This window comes from Rutilus rutilus (genome assembly GCF_951802725.1).
Source record: "Rutilus rutilus genome assembly, chromosome: 19".
Lineage (NCBI taxonomy): Eukaryota > Metazoa > Chordata > Actinopteri > Cypriniformes > Leuciscidae > Rutilus > Rutilus rutilus.
Genome location: NC_140232.1, coordinates 15193824 through 15216315, shown reverse-complemented (window position 1 = coordinate 15216315; position 22492 = coordinate 15193824). Strand labels below are relative to the sequence as shown.

General features: G+C 36.0%; 1 protein-coding gene across 1 annotated transcript in view; it reads left to right on the top strand.

Annotated features, from left to right (window-relative positions):
* Positions 1 to 1579: 1579 nt before the first annotated feature.
* The window catches only part of gfra2a (GDNF family receptor alpha 2a), an 87405-nt gene continuing 66492 nt past the window's right edge, over positions 1580 to 22492 (top strand). The window contains exons 1-2 of the mRNA XM_084388993.1: positions 1580 to 2115; positions 3776 to 4081. Of these exons, the coding sequence (XP_084245119.1) occupies positions 2022 to 2115; positions 3776 to 4081 (400 nt within the window). The 5' untranslated portion in view covers positions 1580 to 2021. The remainder of the gene's footprint in view (positions 2116 to 3775; positions 4082 to 22492) is intronic.

Sequence of the window (22492 nt, the reverse complement as noted above, 5' to 3'; positions counted from 1 at the left end):
CTATTTTACATGCATTATGCCATCAATAAACAGTCAATGTTTGTTGCCAAAATGCTGTGACTTTCATATAACTGTACTCTCACTTCTTTTATTTTTGTTTACCCCACCTTAAATGTCATAGAAAGAATCGGCAGAAATTCGGAAAGCTCTTGTGACTTATAACCCAAAGACATCAGTAATGCCTGTTGAAAGTTATCAATTAACATACCATTAGTCTATTTGTCCTCCGGACAGTTTATATATGCCATCTTTCATCATAAGCGTTCATCCAAAAGCCAAAAGAATGTCTTAATACCTTCAGCGACTATAATTAGCAGTGAACTTAAAGTCAGCAGACGGAAAATCCATTTCACAATTTTAAAGAGCCATCCAATAAAGGGCATTTAAAGTAAAATCTTATTTATTTATTTTTTATGGAATATTGTAGTATTTATTATAAATGATTAATCCGTGCTCATCATTATTTATTTTTTAATCAATGCCCTTGTAATCTTTAATCAAAATTCTCCTCCCCCTTCTCTTCTCTTCTCTTCTCTTCTCTTCTCTTCTCTTCTCTTCTCTTCTCTTCTCTTCTCTTCTCTTCTCTTCTCTTCTCTTCTCTTCTCTTCTCTTCTCTTCTCTTCTCTTCTCTGTTGACGTGTTTACTGGTACAAGGGCATGACAACCTGTCACACATGAGATCACTGCAATAGCAAACCACAACCATCCAATAAATTCCTGATGAACAAAATCAAACCCGCCCTACTGTACATTTTTTTTTCCTGTTCGAGAAAGCGTTTCACTCATATAGGCTACACGGCTATGTCACAATATAGAAGAAAAGACCATCACAACTTCCATTTCATGCTGACTTCAATCAGCAAAGCTTTGAATCCTTAGTAGGTATAACCAAACACTGCAGACAAAGGATGGCAAGGATTCATTGACTTGTGAAATCCGTATTAGTGCTTAATAATTGCAATTGACCTCATCCATTGCACACCATTATTCCAGCCACCTGTTTTTAGAAAGGCAGGCATTTGACATGACATCAGATTCCTGTCTCCCAGCAATATTTACATCAGTCTTGCAAACAGCCTAATTATGAGGTTTTCACACAGTGTGTAGCTTATTATCGGATGATTCCGTGCATTAAACTGTGCCAAACATGATGATGATGATGATGATGATGGTGTGACATCTCTACAGAGGTAACACCAGTGAGTCCTCAAAATGACAAATATATGTTCCTATAACTAAAATGCTCAAAGCATAACACATCATAAACCAGCCTGAACAGCTCAAACATGTCCAAAACCCACCCAAAACCAGCCACATCCTGGTCATACAGAGAGATTTAACTAAGTCCTTCTTGAATGCTCACTGATAAGTATCCGTTTGTAGTTACACAATTGCAAGAGCAGTTACTAACCTATTGTCAAAAGTTGCATTTATCTTTGTCCTAAAACCTATTAGTTAAGCATAGTATGGTGATTCAGCTTGACTCCTTGTTTGATTAACTCATCCGTCTCCGGATCATTTACCATGTGGTGTGGAGCGCGTAACGGGGGCACGTGCGTTCGCTTATGCTTTGCTCCACAGGAGCGCACTGCCTTCGCCTGAGACAGAAGTCTGTTCGCAGAGCTCTGCCATCTGAAGTTTCTCACTGCCTTTGCTTGGGAATTTCGTTTCGGACATAAACGGGAGTATCATATAGAAGAACATTGCTTTTAGTAAGCCGGACGTTTCAATTCTGCGTCCTTTTGCAATAGTAGAACATCAGCATTGGGAATATGCGTCTGTCCACCCGAAACCACCACGAGTAAACGGTTCCTACGGAAACCTGGGGTTTAGTTCCCCTCCTGAGTGGAATAGAGAACTTTTCCCTCTGTATATGAGGCTTTGGATTATTTAGACAGGGAAAAGAATCATGGTCCGACAAACGCTGGATACAATTTGGGATTTTTAAGGTCATAGAGCGTTTAGAGCAACATCGGTATTTTAAGAGGACTAAGCAGAATACAGTAATTTGGAGGGAACATATGACAGCACGAGCGGCTTCTTTTAACTCACGCGGACTCCCTTTCAGAAACAGAAACATGTATATCTATATCTACGGCTTTCTGCTCTTTTTAGGTAAGTTTTTGTTTAAATTTACACCCATTTGCCTTTTTCCTGTAGTCGAAGTGAATCTCCTCATGGAATTGAATTGAATTTATTATTCAGTTTCATTGTTGCTATTTATCCACTTTCCTCTGGTAACAACGTTAATGATGTGGCGGGATTACTACATTTTAATACCATAATAGTTTATGAAGTTACGTGAAATTAAGGTGAGGTCAAGTTCAATAACGAGCAGAAAAGCAACGATACCCTATGCATAATAGGCTATCAGTTTTAATTTATGGAAATCGGAATTGAAGACATAAGAACTTATCAGTTCATGGTACTCGCGTATTGAAATGTATGATGATGCAAGTTACATGAGCTGCATTTCATTCCTTATGAATGAATATAACTAATCACGTTGTCTTATAGTTTTACATGGCATCTAATTAGTATCCCACTCATATATATATATATATGTATATATATATAATCCGACTCATTACGAGTCAGTGTATAGAAAATAATTCACAGTAAATTAAATGTTTCAATAACGCTGAGAATTATCAAGGTCACTTTGTGGATTTTTCACTGGCGATTTCACACTGACGAGACTTGATCCTTTCTGCGCACCATATTATGATGAAAAATAGGCTGAATATTTAAACAGTCCGCAGAACATATTAACCATTTACACATTTTGAAATAGATTTTGAACCTCCAGTTACGCTTTACATTAGTTTTAATGTTGCAGTGTATATGTGGAACTGTAATTAATACTACAGTAAGTATTATTGATATCTATAATAAAATGTAATGTAAAGTACTACTTTCCTGATTTTCTTCTTTTCACACATTTGCATTCTTAGAGCATCTCTCAGTCTTTTTATGTATTTATTTATTTTAAATATGCAAAGCATTAATCTGTGATTCGTTTTCCAAGGGTGTGTCTGAATCTTTCATTCTGGTTCTTCTCACTGATATGCTCTGAACAGTTTTAAGAAAAAAAAAAGAAAAAAAAAAAAGAAAAAAAAATTAGATTGGTAAGTATTCTGATGTATTTACACCTGTAGGTGTCACTGGTGGGTTGCACCTCCTTTACAATGACCCTATGACCAAAAAAATAAAATAATGTGCATATTTTTTTAAATCTATGTCGCTCTCAAACACAAAGGAAAAAGAGGAATTGAGCAAAGGCCATTTTTAGTAGTAAAATAACGAAGAAAGTATAAAGCCACTAATTAAATCCATTTTTTTAACAAATGCTAAAAAAAAAGTCTGTCACTCACTGGTGACTCACGTCATGCTAATTAGAAGTCTTTTGTGCGGTGCATATGATATTTGGCTCTTCGAGGGATGTATTTCATACTTTGACACCATTCTGAGCTGTCAAGCGACCCTTGTGAGTCATTAAAAGGATCTCACAATCATCTGGTCATTGCCCCTGGCTTGATCTCTAAATTGCACTGTTTTGCTGTATAGTCATTGCAAAATTACTTTATTTTTATTATGAAAAAATTTGTGGATGCAGTCAGTGATGTCTTTCTAGATCCATTAGTCATAAATAGATAAAGATTTGGTAAACTTCTATCCTGTTATCTAATTAAAGAGTTGTGTTTGTGGGACATTTCTCAGTCCATATGTAAAAACCTATACCTGAACCTTCATTCTTCTCCACCCTCCTACATAGATGAGCTAGTGTTCTCCATGTCGGGCTCTTCCGCTCTCTCTGAGTCTGGGCACCAAGATTCAATGGACTGTTTAAGAGCCACCGAGAAGTGTAACCAGGACCAAAAATGCAGCCATCGCTTCAGGATCATGAGGCAGTGTCTGGCAGGCAAGGACAGGAACACCATGTTGGCCAATAGGGATTGCCAGGTAGCCCTGGAAGTGTTGCAGGAGATGGATCTGTTCGACTGCCGCTGCAAGAGGGGAATGAAGAAGGAAATGCAGTGTCTGCAGAGTTACTGGAGCATCAACATAGGCCTGACTGAAGGTAAGAGCTCTCTGGGATTATGGATCAATGGATAAGATAGTCGGATAGATACACATGATTGATCCCAGAAAGGCAGTAGGGGAGATGGAGGCTAGTAGTCACACATTTAACTCCAGTTAATATTTCTCAGAGTAGATTTATTTTATGGTAATTTTCGGTAGACGCCAAAGTCTTGCCTACAACAAAGCTATACTGAACATTGAACTGAATTAAACATTTCCACTGTTATAAAGAGTGTTCTGATAGAAAAAAATAAATAGAAATGTACATTTTATATGATTTAATATATATATATATACATTATGGGTGTGTGATATATATCGATATATATCGTCTGCGATAATATCTTAATTGTTGTTTTAACGATATGCGATCTGACATTGCCGAGTATATCCCTCACTTTACAAAACACAACTAGAGAGCGGACATACTCTGCGTAATGTAGTCTAGGTTAAAGAAGTGCGTTTGCACATTTAGAGTGCACACTTTCACTGCATGATTTAGTCTATTAAAATGCATTTTTAATGCCCCCAAAACTCAATATAATGGGCAAAAATGTCTTTTATATTTGTATCATTTAATATAGTTAATATTACATGAAGAGTGCAGTTTTTTTTCTCCAAATCTCAGCACTATTACAAATGTGATGTTGATTTTACACAACGGTTCAATAAACAAGAAGTTAATATTAAGTGACTTACATTTTAGACACAATATTTTCCGTTTTTGCTCCATTTCGCCAATGTAAATAGTTCGAAACAAGTGTTTCGTTACTGAATGAATCAACTTTTGATTCAATGACTCATTAAGACAGTCAAATGCTTAGGTCCTGAATGAATCATACATTTGAATAAATCGGTTGAATCTCATTGGCTCATTCATTAACAGTGACTTGCTGCCATATATATATATATATATATATATATATATGTGTGTGTGTGTGTGTGAGAGCGTGTGTGTGTGTTTTGAACATTAGCTGCCAGAATCCAGTGCTAAAGAAAACACAATTGTGTAATTATTATAACATCCCTACATAACACCTTCACTGTTCATTTATAAAGTGCAAGTAGAGTCCAGTGGTAGTAGATGGGATGTGCATAAGCTGGTAGTGCTGTCAGGCCCATGAATGAGAGAAAACGGTCCTTGTGTACTGACATTACTCCTCACTGGGGTAACAGCCAGAAGTAATGCGGCGCGGGAGGAGGGTGAGGACGCGCCATTGTGGTGTCATGTTTGCATGAGCTGAATATATATGACTTGATCAGCTTTGGGCCGAACACCTCAATGTGATGCTGCCATTGAGCTCATCTTCATTCCTGCAGCTGCTCTAAAGCAAACACAATTCAGTTTGCATCTTGTTTTTTTTAGTTTCAGTCAACATTCCTTTTTCTGCCGGAATGTAATTTCTGGTTTGTAGTCAAACACGATTTTGATGCATGGAAGTGTTTCCAATATTCTCATCACTGATGCATTTTTTCCCCCATTAATTTGTTATAGTTTCATATGTTCAGAATGTTTTCCACTGAAATAGAAAGCACAGTGATAAGCCTAGTTGAGAATCGTTTTGGACCTGAACAGAGGAGTCATTAAATGCCAGGATGTAGCATTATGTCTCAACTCACAGTTAACTGAGCACACGTTCACTGTGATGAACATAACGCAGATGTTCACTCTGGTTATGTGAAATGTGATGCCAGCAATTGATCTTTGCATCTGATCTAACGCTGCACTGCAAGAAACATTAGAGCCTCTCTGAGCAGTTTTACAGTAGTGACCAGTGTTGTTCTGTGTGGGTAGCGTGGCTCATGCACCCTGTGGTTATGGAATATTCTTTATCTCTGCCCTGATCAAGCAGATGCAAACTGAACCGTGTGGAGTCAAAACGATTGATTGACCTCCTTTTGAGCAGCCATGCATACAGTACCAACCCCCATGTGAACAGAGTGTTCACAGCTTATTGGTTGTACTCCCTCAATACTGTTAACTAGATGTTGTTATAGATTGTTTATGAGATGAAGATGCATCCCTTATTGCCTTGTTGTGCACTGTTCTTGTCGTATTTCATTAAGTTAGAGGTCGTATCCCAATGCAAGCTTACAAATCCAATGCAAGCAAAATCTTTTCGATCGTTGTTGTTTAGGTGATTGTTTTCGATCGTGATCATTACAGTGAAATAAATGTTTGTCCAGAAACCTAAATGTGTTCCTTCTGGCAACATTTTAATTAAATGGTTTTCATTTTTTAAATATAATTTAATATATGACTATTTAGTTTCGGTAAGATAAAAAAAAAAAAAAAAATCCAACAACTGACAGTGTAAACATGGACTACATTAGGTTACACCAACGAAGGGTCATATTAAGGGTCAGATCAGGCAGAAATAGCTTTTTAAGGTAACAACTGCATGTTTTCACTGTGTCGATCTCATAGGTTTGGTGTGTTGGATTTCCCATTTGAGATTTGAATTATTAAGAACTTACAATAGTAGCCAAGTGTTATCATTACAGCACCTGATTTTCTGCTGAATGTATTTTATGAATCTTATTTTTGCCATGGCTTCAGAGATACATTTCCCAGCAGGGCAAAGCATGGGAAACATGCTGAAAATGCAGTCAGGTGCAGCATTAGCATTATGCACAGAGGTGGATACATGTAGTCTAAACCAAAGACATTATAAGGAGGAGGAGACGGACTACTTGTAGAAAAAGTTATTTGTTTTTATTTTTCTATGAGACTGTTGTTGTCATATTTCATTGCTGAATCCATTGAAATTCATTGTTTGTGCAACTGGATAAGTACTCTTCCTCTTATATGGACATAAACTGCGGGGTGCCTCAAGGGTCAGTGTTGGGGCCGAAATTATTTATTTTATATATCAATGATATATGTCTATCAAACCGGTCCTTTTTGCTGACGATACTAGCTTATTTTCTTCTGGGGATAACATAGAAATGCTATTATCTATGATGAAACTTGAAATAAATAAATTAGTTACAAAATTAATGTTATTTGGGTGTCGTGGGGATAATGAACATATACAGCTAGAAGTCCAGGGGGTTGTCATTGAACGGGTGGGAGAAAACAAGTTTTTAGGGGTAATTATAGACGACAAACTTAACTGGAAGCCTCATATAAGACATGTACACTCTAAAGTATCAAGAAGTGTGGGTGTATTGAGCAAGGCAAAACATTTAGTAGATCACGATTCAATGAAAATTTTATATTTTGCGCTGGTCTTGCCATATTTAAGTTATTGCTCTGAGATATGGGGAAATAATTACAAAAGTTCAATTCATTCACTATTCCTATTACAAAAGAGGGCAATACGAATAATTCATAAAGTAGGGTATAGGGAGCACACAAACACACTTTTCTGTAGATCTAAAATAATGAAACACAAAGAGTTGATTGATTTTCAGACCGCACAAATATTATTTAAAGCGAAAAATAAATTACTTCCAAGAAACATACAACAGCTGTTTAATATAAAAGAAGATGTGTACAGTTTAAGACAGAAACTTGAATTCAGACCTGCTTGTGCACGAACTAAACGGAAAAGTTACTGTGTCTCTGTATGTGGTGTAAAACTGTGGAACAGTCTACCGAGGTTTATTAAGGAATCATCTCAATTGGTACAATTTAAAAAAATGTTTAAAGATTTTTTGTTCATGAGATATAATGTGGTTGAAGTGTTTATTTAATATTTATTTAATGTATACTTAATTTTATTATTTAATTTTGATCTAGGATAATTAATTTTTGATCTAGGATAGGCAAAAAACATAAGCCTTTGGCTTCAGCCTATGCCTTTTTGGTCACAAAAATACATTGTGTAAATTGTGTTATTTTTTAAAATAAAATAAAATCATTCATTCATTCAAAAAAATCCAAATATGAAATTCTATTGCTATTTTGACAAACAGTTTCTAAACTCTTTCCCCTCTTAAGTTTCAAGATCTGTAATATTGTTTGCATGTTCCCAGCATAGAAAATAGTTGCCTGGAGGTTTTACCTTACCTTAAGGTTTAGTGCTAAAATCAGTATGTGCACACATTTCACTTATTTTTTTTATTTTTTTCTCACTCTCCATCTGGTCGTCTTTATAGCGATCCATCCATTCATCCATCATTGTATCTGCCAAGCCTAAATAAGCACGAGAACACTCCATGGCAGAGTAGAGGGAAGTGTATACTGTTTACCTTTGGGTCCTGAGAGCCGAATTCATTCCATTCTCCACCAACATCATAACAATAGATTAGATAGTTGACAAAGAGTAATTGCTTTCTGCGGTATGTGTGCAACGGTGAGGTGGAAAATCAGTACAGAGGCATGACCTGATATGGGAATAGTATAAGATTTCATTTAAAGGCTCCAGTGTTTCAAGGCCCTGTATCCTCTGTAGGATGAATATGTGTGTGCAGTTCAATGGTACTGGTGAAAAGCCCCCTGTTGCTATGTAAGGTTATGCAAGCTCTGTTGTCCAGCCTGTCTGAGGTTAATCATGAATACCTTGAATTTAAACACAAGAGAAAATAATGTTTGCATACGGAACAAGCTGGTCTAACTACCTCCAAATGGCCACACATAACTGTGTAGTCTGTTAGCATTCCCGTTCATCTCAGCATCACTTGATATTGAATATGAATCTTTGCGCGTAGACATGAAGTTGTTATTAGTATTAGTATTATAAGTAGACTGTCTACTTAATATCTGCTAACTCTTTATTGTGATGATCTCCCAACAGACATTCTACTGACTATAAGTTACTTTGCAAGTACATGTCAACTACTAACCCTAACCCCTTATTCTTCTAACCTCAACCCTACACCTACTCTAATTAGAGTTAGTTGTAAGGCAAGGCAAGGCAAGTTTATTTATATAGCACATTTCATACACAATGGCAATTCAAAGTGCTTTACACAGAAAGGAATTAAAATAATCACAAAATAAAAGCAAGGAAAATTAAAACAGTTATAAAAAGAGATATATAATACAGTTATAAAATGAATTAAAAGAGTAAAAAGATGATACATAGATAAACTTATCATCTGGCAAAACACCGGTGTATCATATTTTTCACAACTCCCAATTTTACTCTGAGATTTTCCCATGGTGATTAAACTATGTCTGTGGTGTTATTTTGGCGCCTAAGAAATCTATTGGACGTCTCTGATGGACCCGATTTTTCCCTAAAAACAGACAGGAGGAGCTCTAGGACTGACTCACGGGGTAACCTCGGGTTCACTGCCCCATCAGTCTACACCTCAAAAAATAAATAAATAAATTGGCCATCAATGGATTTTTTATGTTTTTACAAACTAATGTGTAGCTATAGCATCTTCTCATCCATGTTAACCACCAATTTCCATGGTTTTTCCATGACTTTTCAAGTATTTTGTGATGGATAAGGACTTTTAATAAACATTTAACAGGGACTGCACTCACAATCCGAGTGATTTATAGCCTATTAATATTTATGTTCATTATCAAGATTTCCAATCCTTTTCTATGAATTTTACAGGCTTGGAAATGACCATTTTCAAATGACTTGATTTTTAAACATCCTTAAAATGAGACAAATTCACTAGGCCTAAATAGATTGCTGCAGGGATGAATTTTTTTTGTAGGCCAAAATGTGGAAATGAGTCAGGGAAATGCTAACTTTCGCCTGCTAGCTGAAAACATACAATCCCACCCTCCCTGCAAATCGCCGTCCAAAGCCACACCTCGTCCAAAACACATGAACGCACACAGACTAGAAGCGAGATGTCCAGAGACAACGTTATTGGATTACATCATGTGTCATTCACCTGTGAGAAAACTTTAGAGTACAGTGAGGCGAGAAACAGAAGCACTTGGTTTTTTTTATTATTTTTTTTATTGTGAAATGACTCCAGTTCAGAAGTTGACCTTGACGTAAAGGAAATAATGCACTGTATTTCAGCTTTATTCATATGCGACTATAGCGGCAACATAATCGAATCTCACTGAATTATTTGGATAGGGAAAAGTCAGTGGATCATAGAACTGTACTGCCAAACTTGAAATGTATATACTTGCCACTTGTTGTTGGTTCAGAAGGAAAGGTTGTTAGGTTGTTGCTGTTTGCCTGCCATTCTCGTTCTGTCTGAACAGCGTACGTGAAACACTCTGATGACGTATGATGTCTGCGTGAACAGGCTACGCAGTGGTATGCAAACACACGTTGACTGACATTAAAAACTCATGGTATCATTTCATTCGGACCGAATGCAATGATTGAACGAACATTTTATGGTCCTACCAACGATACACATTTTATAGTCCTACCGACAATATACATTTTATGGTCCTTCCACAGAGGATATATATTTCTAAAAATACAGACCGCTTAACATGGTGATTGCTATCAGGATATGAGGAGACTTTCAACCAGCATTACAAAAAAACAAAAACAATTTTATTTTATTTCATTTTATTTTTTATTTTACCTTTTGCACCTTTAAGTGGTTCCATCATCCCAAAGTCAATGTTTTCTTTCTTTTTTTTTTCTTTCTTTTTTATGGGTTTTTGGTGAAATGCCTGAAATTTTATTCAGGCATTTCAAGTTTCAATGTTATTTTTGTAGTCTCAACCCCTACTGATTTGAAATCAAACAATCCAATTCCTTGATTCATTATAATTTTGTATGACTCGCATGTGCACGTGACATCACCATTGCAGCAAGCTAGCTTGGAATATGGAAAAGCTTACATTCGGTGGCTAGAAATATTGACATTACTTTGTTTTTTGTTTTGTTTTTTGGTCGGGAGAAAATATGACAAGAGCATTGCGGTCAAATGTAAGTTGTGGCATTACTGTACTCTGACATTACATGGCTTGCCCATGCACATCCCTTAGATCCCAATATACATAATACCCACCTATCAAAAGTCTTTCTTTTTATGAGCTTCATGTTTCTTGTGTAAAAATATTTCTATTGGTTAGTTATACAGAGACATAACGTGGAAATGTAATGGAACTTCGTCATCGGAAAAGACAAGGCTGGTTATGAACACGTAAAATGAGTGGCATATGTGCAACATCTTTATCATAACAGTGACTCCAGTAGAGAAAACACAGGGAGACAGCACACTAATATGCTTACCAGATCACATAATTCAGTGGAAAATGAATGGAAATGATGACTCGCTAAAGAGATACTCATTAAACGTGTAAATATACCAATATAACATGCACTGAGAGGCGCACATGCAATTGCCAATTCTGTGGGGTGTAACGGAAAAGTAATATAACAAGTGTAACGAATTACTGTTGACAGGGAGTGATAAGTAAAATTAGTAATAATAATTAATAAATTAGTAATGAGTAATAAATCATTTTTGAGTAAAGAGCTCACCACTGCTTTGGGTTGGCCTACAAAAATACGTCATCACTGCAGAACTGCACCTGATTGTGTAAGACATTTGCACAAAGTAGAGTGATGCAAAGTACACTATTTTGATAAACATAGCATGCATTATGTGGTCTTTTAATCAAGAATGAATGTTGATTGAGTACCCCCTGAACTGCAGTACTTTACTAACACAGCATTAGTGATGCTTTATCACCCGCCGTAGCTTGAGTTGTGCTCTTGTGGACACTGAGAGTATGGCACAGAATCAGTCAAAATTAATTTGAACCATTGTGCAGTGAACCAGGTTCAACTTAACAGGAGGCTAATTGATTTTGACACAAGCTCCCCCGGTTGTCTTACCAAAGACAAACACTTTGTAAGTAATTTTACCATAGGGAAAACTAGAGAAAGCCACTGAGCAGTAAGAAAGGCTTGTGATCTGATTGTATACTTGAAGTCTGTACCTGTCTTAAGATACAGACAAATAGGGTTAGGGGAGTTACTGCGATCACAGATCTGTTCTTCAAAGTTGAGAACTTAAGAGAGACTCTAAACAGAACTTCAAATTATTATGTAAGCTAAGTGCTGCTGATCGTGACAAACATACAGATGGATGAAACCTTTTGAGAATTTAAGAAACAAAGTAAAGATTTAAAAGTTTTGAAGTTCCAGTTCAAAATGTAGAGGATTTCCATCTTTTATCCATGTAATAACCTCCAAATACCATGCAGATTTCATACTTTTATGGATTTTCTGTGGTAAAATGAGATCTTCCAGTGAATCTCGGCCATTTATACCACTGGCTAAAAGATGCCATGTGGTCAGTTAGCATCATGTATTGAGTGTTGTGAATGTGATTACATCTTTGATTGTAATGATTTCAATATAAGGATACAATTTTGACAGTGTGTCCTTTCTGTGGGTCGACATTTCATTCGGTAACATTAAGCGGTTTTGATTCATATGCTGTTGATCATGTTGTTTGACATATGCATCTGCTTACATGCTATTGCTTGTTTCTGCTTCTTCTTCACATGTCTTTTGATCAGGAGATTCAGTTCTCTTTCAGAAGATACAAAATAGCGCCCCATACTGTATAAAAGTGAAAACACGGAAAGACTGAAATTTAAGTCAATGGCGGGGAAGCGATGTCTCATAAATTACAGAAATTTCCATCTGTGGCAGGGAAAGAGTTAATAAACAGCTAAACTATAATCTATAATATGTACATAATGTTTCATTTGAATGACATGTTCTACAAGGATTCCCTAATCATGTTCCAGTTCTATTATCACGTTCCTTTGATCTTTTGTTTTTATTTTATGGAAGTTGACTTCTGTTCAATTTAAATGTCAGCCTTAGCCTCCATCTTATTCTGGTTCCCATGGATACTCTGGAATCTCTACATATGCAATAAATACCTGAGGAGACTGATTCACATCTTGTAAATTAAATGTCTGTAATTCCCTATAACCCGCTGGTCCACAGTAATAGATCCATCGCCTCAGGGGACATCCAAGACTAGATGGAATGACACCTCATGTCTTCCTAAATATTTTTTTCTGAGACTTACAATCTAGTTCATTTTAAATTTCAATTCGAAAGCCAAAGATGGATGACTTTTGCTTCAAGGTCTCTGTATTTTGAGCAGAGGTTGACAGGTACCTGAGCAGGTGAATAAGCTGAACAAAATCAGTGTGATTTCAGCAGCAAGGTCCAGCCTCAGGTATTAAGAGCTCCTTCAAGGTCAAGGTTACCGGGGCTAGCGATGGAATTGTAACAGCATAGGATTCCCACAATCACACTGTAATTTTTTTCCAGCATTCTTTGTCTTGTTTTCAGTAAAAATATGTAAACATCATTAAAACAAAACCAGAAGAAAATCTTGAAATTTCATGATATAATGAATGAATAAATATATTACATTTTATTGAACAGTTGAATTACTGGTTTAAATCCAGGTGTGAAAAACTTGTTGCATCTTTCCCAAAAAGACTCATGGCTGTATTAGATCAAAAGGGTGCTTCTACTAAATACTGAGCAAAGGGTCTGAATACTTAGGACTATGTGTGATATTTCAGTTTTTCTTTTTTAATAAATGTGCAAAAATGTCAACAATTCTGTGTTTTTTCTGTCAATATGGGGTGCTGTGTGTACAATAATGAGGAAAAAAAAAGAACTTAAATGATTTTAGCAAATGGCTGCAATATAACAAAGAGTGAAACATTTAAGGGGGTCTGAATACTTTCCGTACCCACTGTATATATATATATATATATCATATATTTTTCCCATTATACTTCAAGTGTTTTTTTTTTTGTTGTTTTTTGCAGCAAAAGAACCTTTCAATGAAAGGTTTGAAGAACATTTGAACCTTTTCCCATTATACAGAATCTTTTGTGCAACTGATGTTAAAGAAACCTTTATTTATACCCTACTGCCATTTTTTTCTCTTTTTTAAGCATAAACATCATTACATTTTAATCGATTTATGCTCAAGCCAAAATAAAGCAATCCTCCAATGGTGAAAAAAAACCCCCTCTTAATATGTGACCCTGGACCACAAAACCAGTCTTATGGGTAATTTTTTTTTAATTGAGATTTATACATTATCTGAAAGCTGAATACATAATCTTTCCACTGATGTATGGTTTGTTAGGATAGGACAATATTTGGCCGAGATACAACTATCTGAAAATCTGGAATCTGAGGGTGCAGAAAAAATATTGAGAAAATCGCCTTTAAAGTTGTCCATTTATGTTCGTGATTGTGCTGCATCTACTTACAAACATTTATTTTTTTATATATTTAAGGTGGGAAATTGACAAAATATCTTCATGGAACATGATCTTTACTTAATATCCTAATGATTTTTGGCATAAAAGAAAAATCTATAATTTTGACCCATACAATGTATTGTTGGCTATTGCCACAAATATAACCGTGCGACTTAAGACTGGTTTTGTGATCCAGGGTCACATATATCATATTAATAAATATATTTACCTTGTTTTAATGATTTAATATTTATTGTTTTAAACATAAGCTCAATAAAACGTAATATATTTATTCATTCATTATATTATGAAATTTCAAGATTTTCTTCTGGTTTTGTTTTAATGATGTTTACATATTTTTACTGAAAACAAGACAAAGAATGCTGGAAAAAAATTACAGTGTGATTGTGGGAACCCTATGCTGTTACAATTCCATCGCTAGCCCCGGTAACCTTGACCTTGATAGCTCAGTTTGGCCGGACGGCCAGCTCTAGGAAGGGTTCTGGTCGTCCCAAACGTCTTCCATTTAAGGATTATGGAGGCCACTGTGCTCTTAGAAACCTTAAGTGCAGCAGAATTTTTTTTGTAACCATGGCCAGATCTGTGCCTTGCCACAATTCTGTCTCTGAGCTCTTCAGGCAGTTCCTTTGACCTCATGATTCTCATTTGCTCTGACATGCACTGTGAGCTGTAAGGTCTTATATAGACAGGTGTGTGGCTTTCCTAATCAAGTCCAATCAGTATAATCAAACACAGCTGGACTCAAATGAAGGTGTAGAACCATCTCAAGGATGATCAGAAGAAATGGACAGCACCTGAGTTAAATATATGAGTGTCACAGCAAAGGGTCTGAATACTTAGGACCATGTGATATTTCAGTTTTTCTTTTTTAATAAATGTGCAAAAATGTCAACAATTCTGTGTTTTTCTGTCAATATGGGGTGCTGTGTGTACAATAATGAGGAAAAAAAAAGAACTTAAATGATTTTAGCAAATGGCTGCAATATAACAAAGAGTGAAAAATGTAAGGGGGTCTGAATACTTTCCGTACCCACTGAATATATATATATATATAGACATATATATATATATATATATATATATATATATATATATATATATATATATATATATATATATATATATACACACACACACACACACACACACACACACACACACACATATTCCATTGAAAGCATGTTCTTGAACAATTTTGTATTTAAGTATTTTTAAATATTTAATGTAATACTTAAATACTTTTGCAATTACATTTTTTTTTTTTTTTTGCTTTGAAAAATACTGGTAGATTCACAGATTTGCTATTTTCAAACAAGTCTAGGAAAGGTTAGGGAAATCTCTATAATGAGCATACATTTTTCTAGATATGCTGAGCTCTAAGATATTTAATGGTCTTGAAATTGCTCTTTGTGATTGCGGTTTCAATAAAATGATTGTTAAAAATCCTTATCCGTCACGAACCATTGGAAAAAATCATGGAAATTCACTGATTAAAATGTATGGGAACCCTGACGGCTGGAGACTTGTGAGTTCAAACCCTGGAGGGTCTGTGGTTTCCCCAATGGTACCATAGCAAGTAAAAGGAAAAAGGAAGGAAAAAAAAAAAACAGTATGTATTGCTTTCTGGCATTTTTTTCCCCCTCTCTGTGTGCCGGCTCTCTCTCTCAAGCTATGATACTAACGCCAAGCACAAAGTATCTTTCCCCAGAATCTAGCTATTAACTCTATGACCGATAGCAGCAGTCAAAGTCTATTACCTCAGTCATCCACTTTCATAAGGACAGGCTGGCCACAGGGAGGCGATAGGATGCCTCACCCCCACCTGGTCTATTTGTCCTCTGCTTCCTCCCTTTTGCCCCGAACCCAACCCACCACCCCCCTCCCACCCCTAGTCTACAGCCACTAAATCATCAGCGCTGGCCCTAGGGCAGCTCAATAGCTCTACACTGGATCACAGACGCTTTCTAAAACTGCCAACCAGCCGGGTGGACCCACATCCACACACACACACAAGCTCCCACATTTTCCCTAGAAACATTTCAGTGCATGTGTTTATGTGTACAGCGGAGAAGAAATACGATGACAGGCACAGCACTTGTATCTCCTTGTGAATCCCTTTTTAATGATTTCCATTACTGTAAGTGGAGATGCAGCGAGACAGTAGTGCAAGATTGATGAGGCTCTAGGTGTAATGTTAAAACAGTCTTGGCGCTGTGCTAGGACTCTGAGCAGGCGGTGTGAAAATGCCAAGGTTTACACTGCATGGGGAAATACCTTATGACTGTACCGCACTGTGCATTCAGAACCAGCAACCACTGCAAAACTACATTCAGATATAGAACAACATACTGTATATTCCCTTCCCTGTAAAGGCCAGCCTTATCCAGACTGGTTTATGTTGGCTAATGATTATTATGTGCTGGTCTTTAGTTGGTGGACCATCACAACCATTAATATAGCATTATGATAATAATTAAAATTATAATTGAAAATTAAATCGTATAGTATATATTAGTATTAATAATAGACAAAGGCCATTTTACTTACTTACTATTTTACTAACTATTTACAAAGTGTGTATTTTAATCAAATAATTTTAGCATTGGCATAACAGACTTTTCAAAAACCTTTTTCAACATTTACCTCAGTCTTCTCAGTGTCACATGATCCTTCAGAAATCCTTCTAATATGCTGATTTGGTGCTCAAGAAACATTTCTTATTATCATCAATGTTGAAAACAGGTGTGCTACTTAATATTTTTCTGGAAACTGCTAAATTTATTTTAGGATCTTTGATGAATCGAAAGTTCAAAAGAACAGCATTTATTTGACATAGACATCTTTTGTGTCTAAAATGTCGTACTGTCACTTTTGATCAAATCAATAAATTTTTGCTGAATAAAAATTCTGTCAATCAATCAATCAATCAATCAATCAATCAATCAATCAATCAATCAATCAAATAAAATCTTATATTTGACCAAAAATGTCTAACTCAATGCAGATACTATAATGAAAACTTAATTATCCAGAGAGGAAATTGCACAATTATACAATCTGCAGTACGTCATATCGTAAGAAAAGGACCGTAGTCTTTTCAGCAGGGTGAACAATGAACGTAACATAACGTAAAAGTGATTTTACTGCAAAACAAAGGTTCAGTAATGTACGCTATTGGTGTATTCACTGACTGAGACAATTGGAAGAACTTTATCCTTCAGATCACTAAGAGTCGGACACAACTGAGTGGATAAAACAGCAACAACCACAACAATGATGATGTATACCCACCCATGCCCTCAACATAGAGATGAAATGGGAGCGATTCTTGTTTGCCAGTTAAGATTTTCTATTTCAGTTATGCCTTTTGGCACTTTCCATTTCAGAGAATCTCCCTCCTGCTGTTCAATAGTCCCACTCATCTGGAATGATGTAGTTTGAGGAACAAATGCCACCACAACACTAGTGAACATTGTTGCCAGGCAAAAAGGACAAGCAATCTTGCTGGCAGGAATATTGACTCACAGGTAGATGATTGTTTTAGCTTCATTAAACTGGAAATGGATGTGCTTTTAGAAAATGTGATGAAAGAAAAAGGCAATTATTCTGCAATATGCTGAGGGTTATTCTTCACCTCACTTTGCAACTCCTGTATGAGCAAGATTTCCCATAAAGAGTGTGGGAAAAAAAATGTTGTGTAAACAAAGAGAAATCAGCATATTAACATGCTGCTCTGAAAGAAGAATTGAAACCCAACTGAATTATACCTGCTGGCCAAACGTAGATGTTAGTAGGTGGCCTAATTATGTTTTTGAATAGCCAAATTGTTTAGTTCTTTTTTTTTTTTTTTGGCCCCATTATGAAAGTCTCAATCATAAAGGTATGCAGTTGTGGAGTTTGTATTTTGGCAGGTAAAAGAATGTTAAACACACTATGTCAATCATATCAAAGATCTGAACATTCCTGGTCTCACACTGCAACAACTGTTTTCAGTAAAAAAAAAAAAAAAAAAACCTACAGCAAATTCCATTATTTACTCTAAACAAAAGAAGCTTGCAAAATCAATTGCACATTTGTGTGTCTTGGTTTGGATTTTATTTTAGAAGTAACTTGCTGTACTCACTGAAGAAATACCAACAAAGCAGTTTGTAAGCCAATATTACATGTGCAACTGATGTAAACCGTAGCTACAACATTGTCGAAGTAAAATTCTTTATTGAAAATAGTTGTTTTGACCTTTATGAGCCTAGGGATTTTTTTCTAATAACCTTTTGAGTGCATTTGCAATATTATTCATTTTTGATTGCATATAGAGCATACAAATATGACCTAGAGTTGCATACTATATACTGTTTTTATTTTATTTTTTAGCTAGTTGTCAAAGTAATTTTTCTTTTTTCCATTTAGTTTAACACTAGAACTGCCATGGCGGTCATTTTGACCGTTTCAAATTTTATATCTGCAATAACTTTGTTGAAAAAATAAATACAATCCTGCTGGTACCTGACTTTTCCTAAAAGTGTCTGTATTTTCATTTAAAATGTTTTTCATATAAATTACACATAAGGCAAAAATACAAATGAACATATTTACCTATTTCGGCCATAGACGGTCATACTGACTGCACTGAATTTCGCGGTATTATTATAGGCTATACCAATATACACAACAATAAAATGTGATAAAAAATACACTAAACATATTCAACAACAAATCATTTAAATGTAATGATATTCAGAACAGAACAAGAATAAAAAACTAAAAAAAAACTATAAACAAGCCAAAATGAAATACTTTATAAGCGAAAGTGAAATTGAAAGTAAACGGCGTTAGGCTCACGTAACTCTCTAATTAGAATCAAAATATTTCAACATTTGCGATGTATTTGGATGGTAAACTATTCTTTATTATAGGCTTTGTACTTCACTCACGTTCCAATATCGATGGAAAAAATCATCCTCTTCACATGCGCAAAATGGTACGAATTGTACTAGGCTACTAACAGAGCAGTGGAATTTGTATATGTTAGGTTGACTATTTTATTATTATATTTTACTATGGCTATAATGAACAGGCTGCAATGTCAAGATTGCAATGCTGGAATATGGTGTGTGTGTGTGTGTGTGTGTGTGTCGGCGGGCGCGGGCGCGGGCGCGATCGAACAGTGGAAACATGAAAACATAGGCTACTTCGTCATTTTGTTCAGGATATCTACGGATATTATTTATTTATAAATGTATAATTAAACTTGTTTAAATGTACAGTTTGGTGTTGTTTTGTTTTTAAAAGACATCCTAATACAATAAATGCATTAATCTCTCAATTGGGTATTTATCATTAAAGATATAGAGTTTGGAATCTAGCGGTCAAAATGACCGCTTGCGGCAGTTCTAGTAGTTATGGAATTCTGGCACTTCTAGTGTTAACTTGTTTACAAAAATAACAAAAATAAAAATAAAATAAAACTATAGGCTGCGGCTATTTGCACTTAGTGTAAATAGCATCAAAAAGTATTTTCTTTGCACTAGTGTAAATAGTTGTTAGATACTTAGAGCAAATAGAGGCAGACACTATATTGCACCTCTGTATATTGTAGTATTCCATTAAACAGTATGCAATAATAACTACATATTCAGTGTATATGATTATAATTATCAAAATCGTTAATGGATGGCGTTTACTTGTCCCTGTCCCTAAAGCCATCCCCTACACCAACCTCTAAACCTACCCATTAAACACTTTATTCCCACTATTAATGACCTGCTAGGGACTTTGTCAGGTTTATGTTGAGGGGCCGTTTACGCACACCGATTTCAACTAAAAACGAAAAACTTTTTTTGCATGTTGGCCGTTCATTTACACAACAACGGCATTTTGGGGGCCTGAAAAAACTTTTGAAACCGTGTTTCAATGTGCAGGGTTTTTGAAACTACTGGCCTGGCATCCATAATACAGGGTTTTTAATATTTTTTTGCGGATCCATGTGAACGGAGATTTTTTACTGATTATGCTACTTTCTGTTGATTAGCCTCCCTTGTGTTTTTAAGCCTTTAGTTCTCTCAGTTCTTGATATTCCTTCAGTGTGCACTTTTTTACAATTATTTTGTATAATTTTTTTTTAGTATGTCTACCATTGACATTATTTTTGGATCAGTGATATTTTACTATCATTGATTCACTATTATAGTTTATATATGCAAAACGAAACTTGCTACAACAGACAGGTTGAAAGCTATTTGACACCTCCCTAATCTCAAATACAAACTTTGCATTTTAATCATATCCTGCTCTTTGAACAGGGATTTTAAATTAAAGAACGCACTGTACACACTGTGCACATACAGTCCCACTGGGTTTGCAGAATAAATCTAAAATGGACCACAAATTAAGAGAACGGGGTATTTGCCTACTGCAGCATGTCATTTTGAAAGAATTTTACAGCATGAACAGAAGACAGGAAGAGAAAGGCACAACACAATGAGGATCTCAATTAGAGACTTTTTTGAGCATTTTTCTGTCTTGTTCCCATGATCAAATATCTTCTTTGTTGTCTTGTACCCCTAATGTCGCATTAAGCTAAAGCCGGGTGTGCGATGTCTGTGCGATTTCAGCAAGGTACCTACTCACACTGAACGAATAGATTGCATGTGATGTAAAGCTAAAGCTCAGGATTTATGTGTTTACACTGTACGGTCTGAACATCGAGCTGCGACTTACTATACGTGTGAAATATCCGCGATAAACCCCCGTGCCGGGTTGCGCCATTAGACGATATTATGTATCCAGAGATATTGTCAAAACAAGCATCAGCTATCAATATTAAGATGATTTAGCATTTCCAATTTCTGTATTAAATTATTATTAGTATTATTGTATTATTAGGGAAGGCCTACTTTTATTATTAAATTGATTGGCTTTTATAATGAATTTGCCACACATTCATTTCATAGCGCATCATGCATAACCAACGCAATAAAAGATTACATAGAAGCTTACTTCTCATTGAAAATTGTCTAAAAACATTTAGGTCGATTACAATGAATTATAGGCCTATAATTAAAATGATTAACAGTCTAATATTTCCGAACACTGAAATAATGAGTCAAAAACTTTATTTCAAAAACAGTTTGTTTAACATGGACATTGTTTAACAAATTAAAGGGGCACGGTAGCTACATCGCAGGTGGCTTGGAAGACGTGGGTAATATATGGTTTATCCATTTTGCAACACAAACTGGAGGTAAGCAACAGTAATTTGTTACCCTGGTAATCCAGAGTTCTCGCGAGAGCACAAGTTGAATTTGCTCAGCAAGTTACTCTGGTGTCGAGTAATGATGCTCATTAAATATGCCCCTCGATCTGAGCTGCACCAATCACATCGGGTTATCTGATATAGGCGGGCCAGAGGCGAGCTAAACAGATGACGACAGCGCTGTGACGTCCAAGTCATTAGTAAACATTGCAAGATACCTATGGATGAATACCAGTTGTTTGAAACGGCTTTGGCCGCTACAATGAACGAGTTAGACTTGGCTTTTTATCTAAAACAGGAACAGAAGACGCCACTCAAATCGTTCCTTTGCAAGAAGGGCGTTTTTGCTGTTTTGCCGACCGGATACGGTAAGAGTATAATCTACCAGTTAGCTCGCTGGTAGCGAAGCATATGGGGTTTATTGTTGTGATTGGTCGTAGTGTTATCCAATTGCGTGTAGTGAGATTTTCAAATGCATGCTTGGTGCTGCCCCTTGAGCTTGGCGAGTTTCATTAGTCGACGCCAGACCATTCATCTTTTAGATTTAGGTCTGGATTTCCAGGCTAGTAATTTGTAGCAAGTTTGATTGCTACAGAAATTAAGATCTCCCTCTTTTCATTTTCTTTGGCTGCGTTTATACTTGGCATTAACATGCGATCACCGTGATCCGATCAAGCAGATTGGACACGGTGCGTTTACACCTGTCCACATCAAGTGGCTTCTGTATCTGGATAACAGATCGGATCTCACATTCCCGCGAAAAAAAGAAAGAAAAGAAGGATGGCTCCGGTGCAAAGTCGACCTGAAGTGATGGGTTTTCTTTTAAAAACAGTTTTCAGTCAGGGTACATTTTACAAATCTCGCAGAATGAGGAGGATGAGGAGGCTGCAAGTACTAATAATGTGGATAGATTCCGTAATGGAAATGGTACAGAGAAACGTATCCGAGAACGTTGCCAGCTGTGGTGTGAAAAATGCATGTTCTTT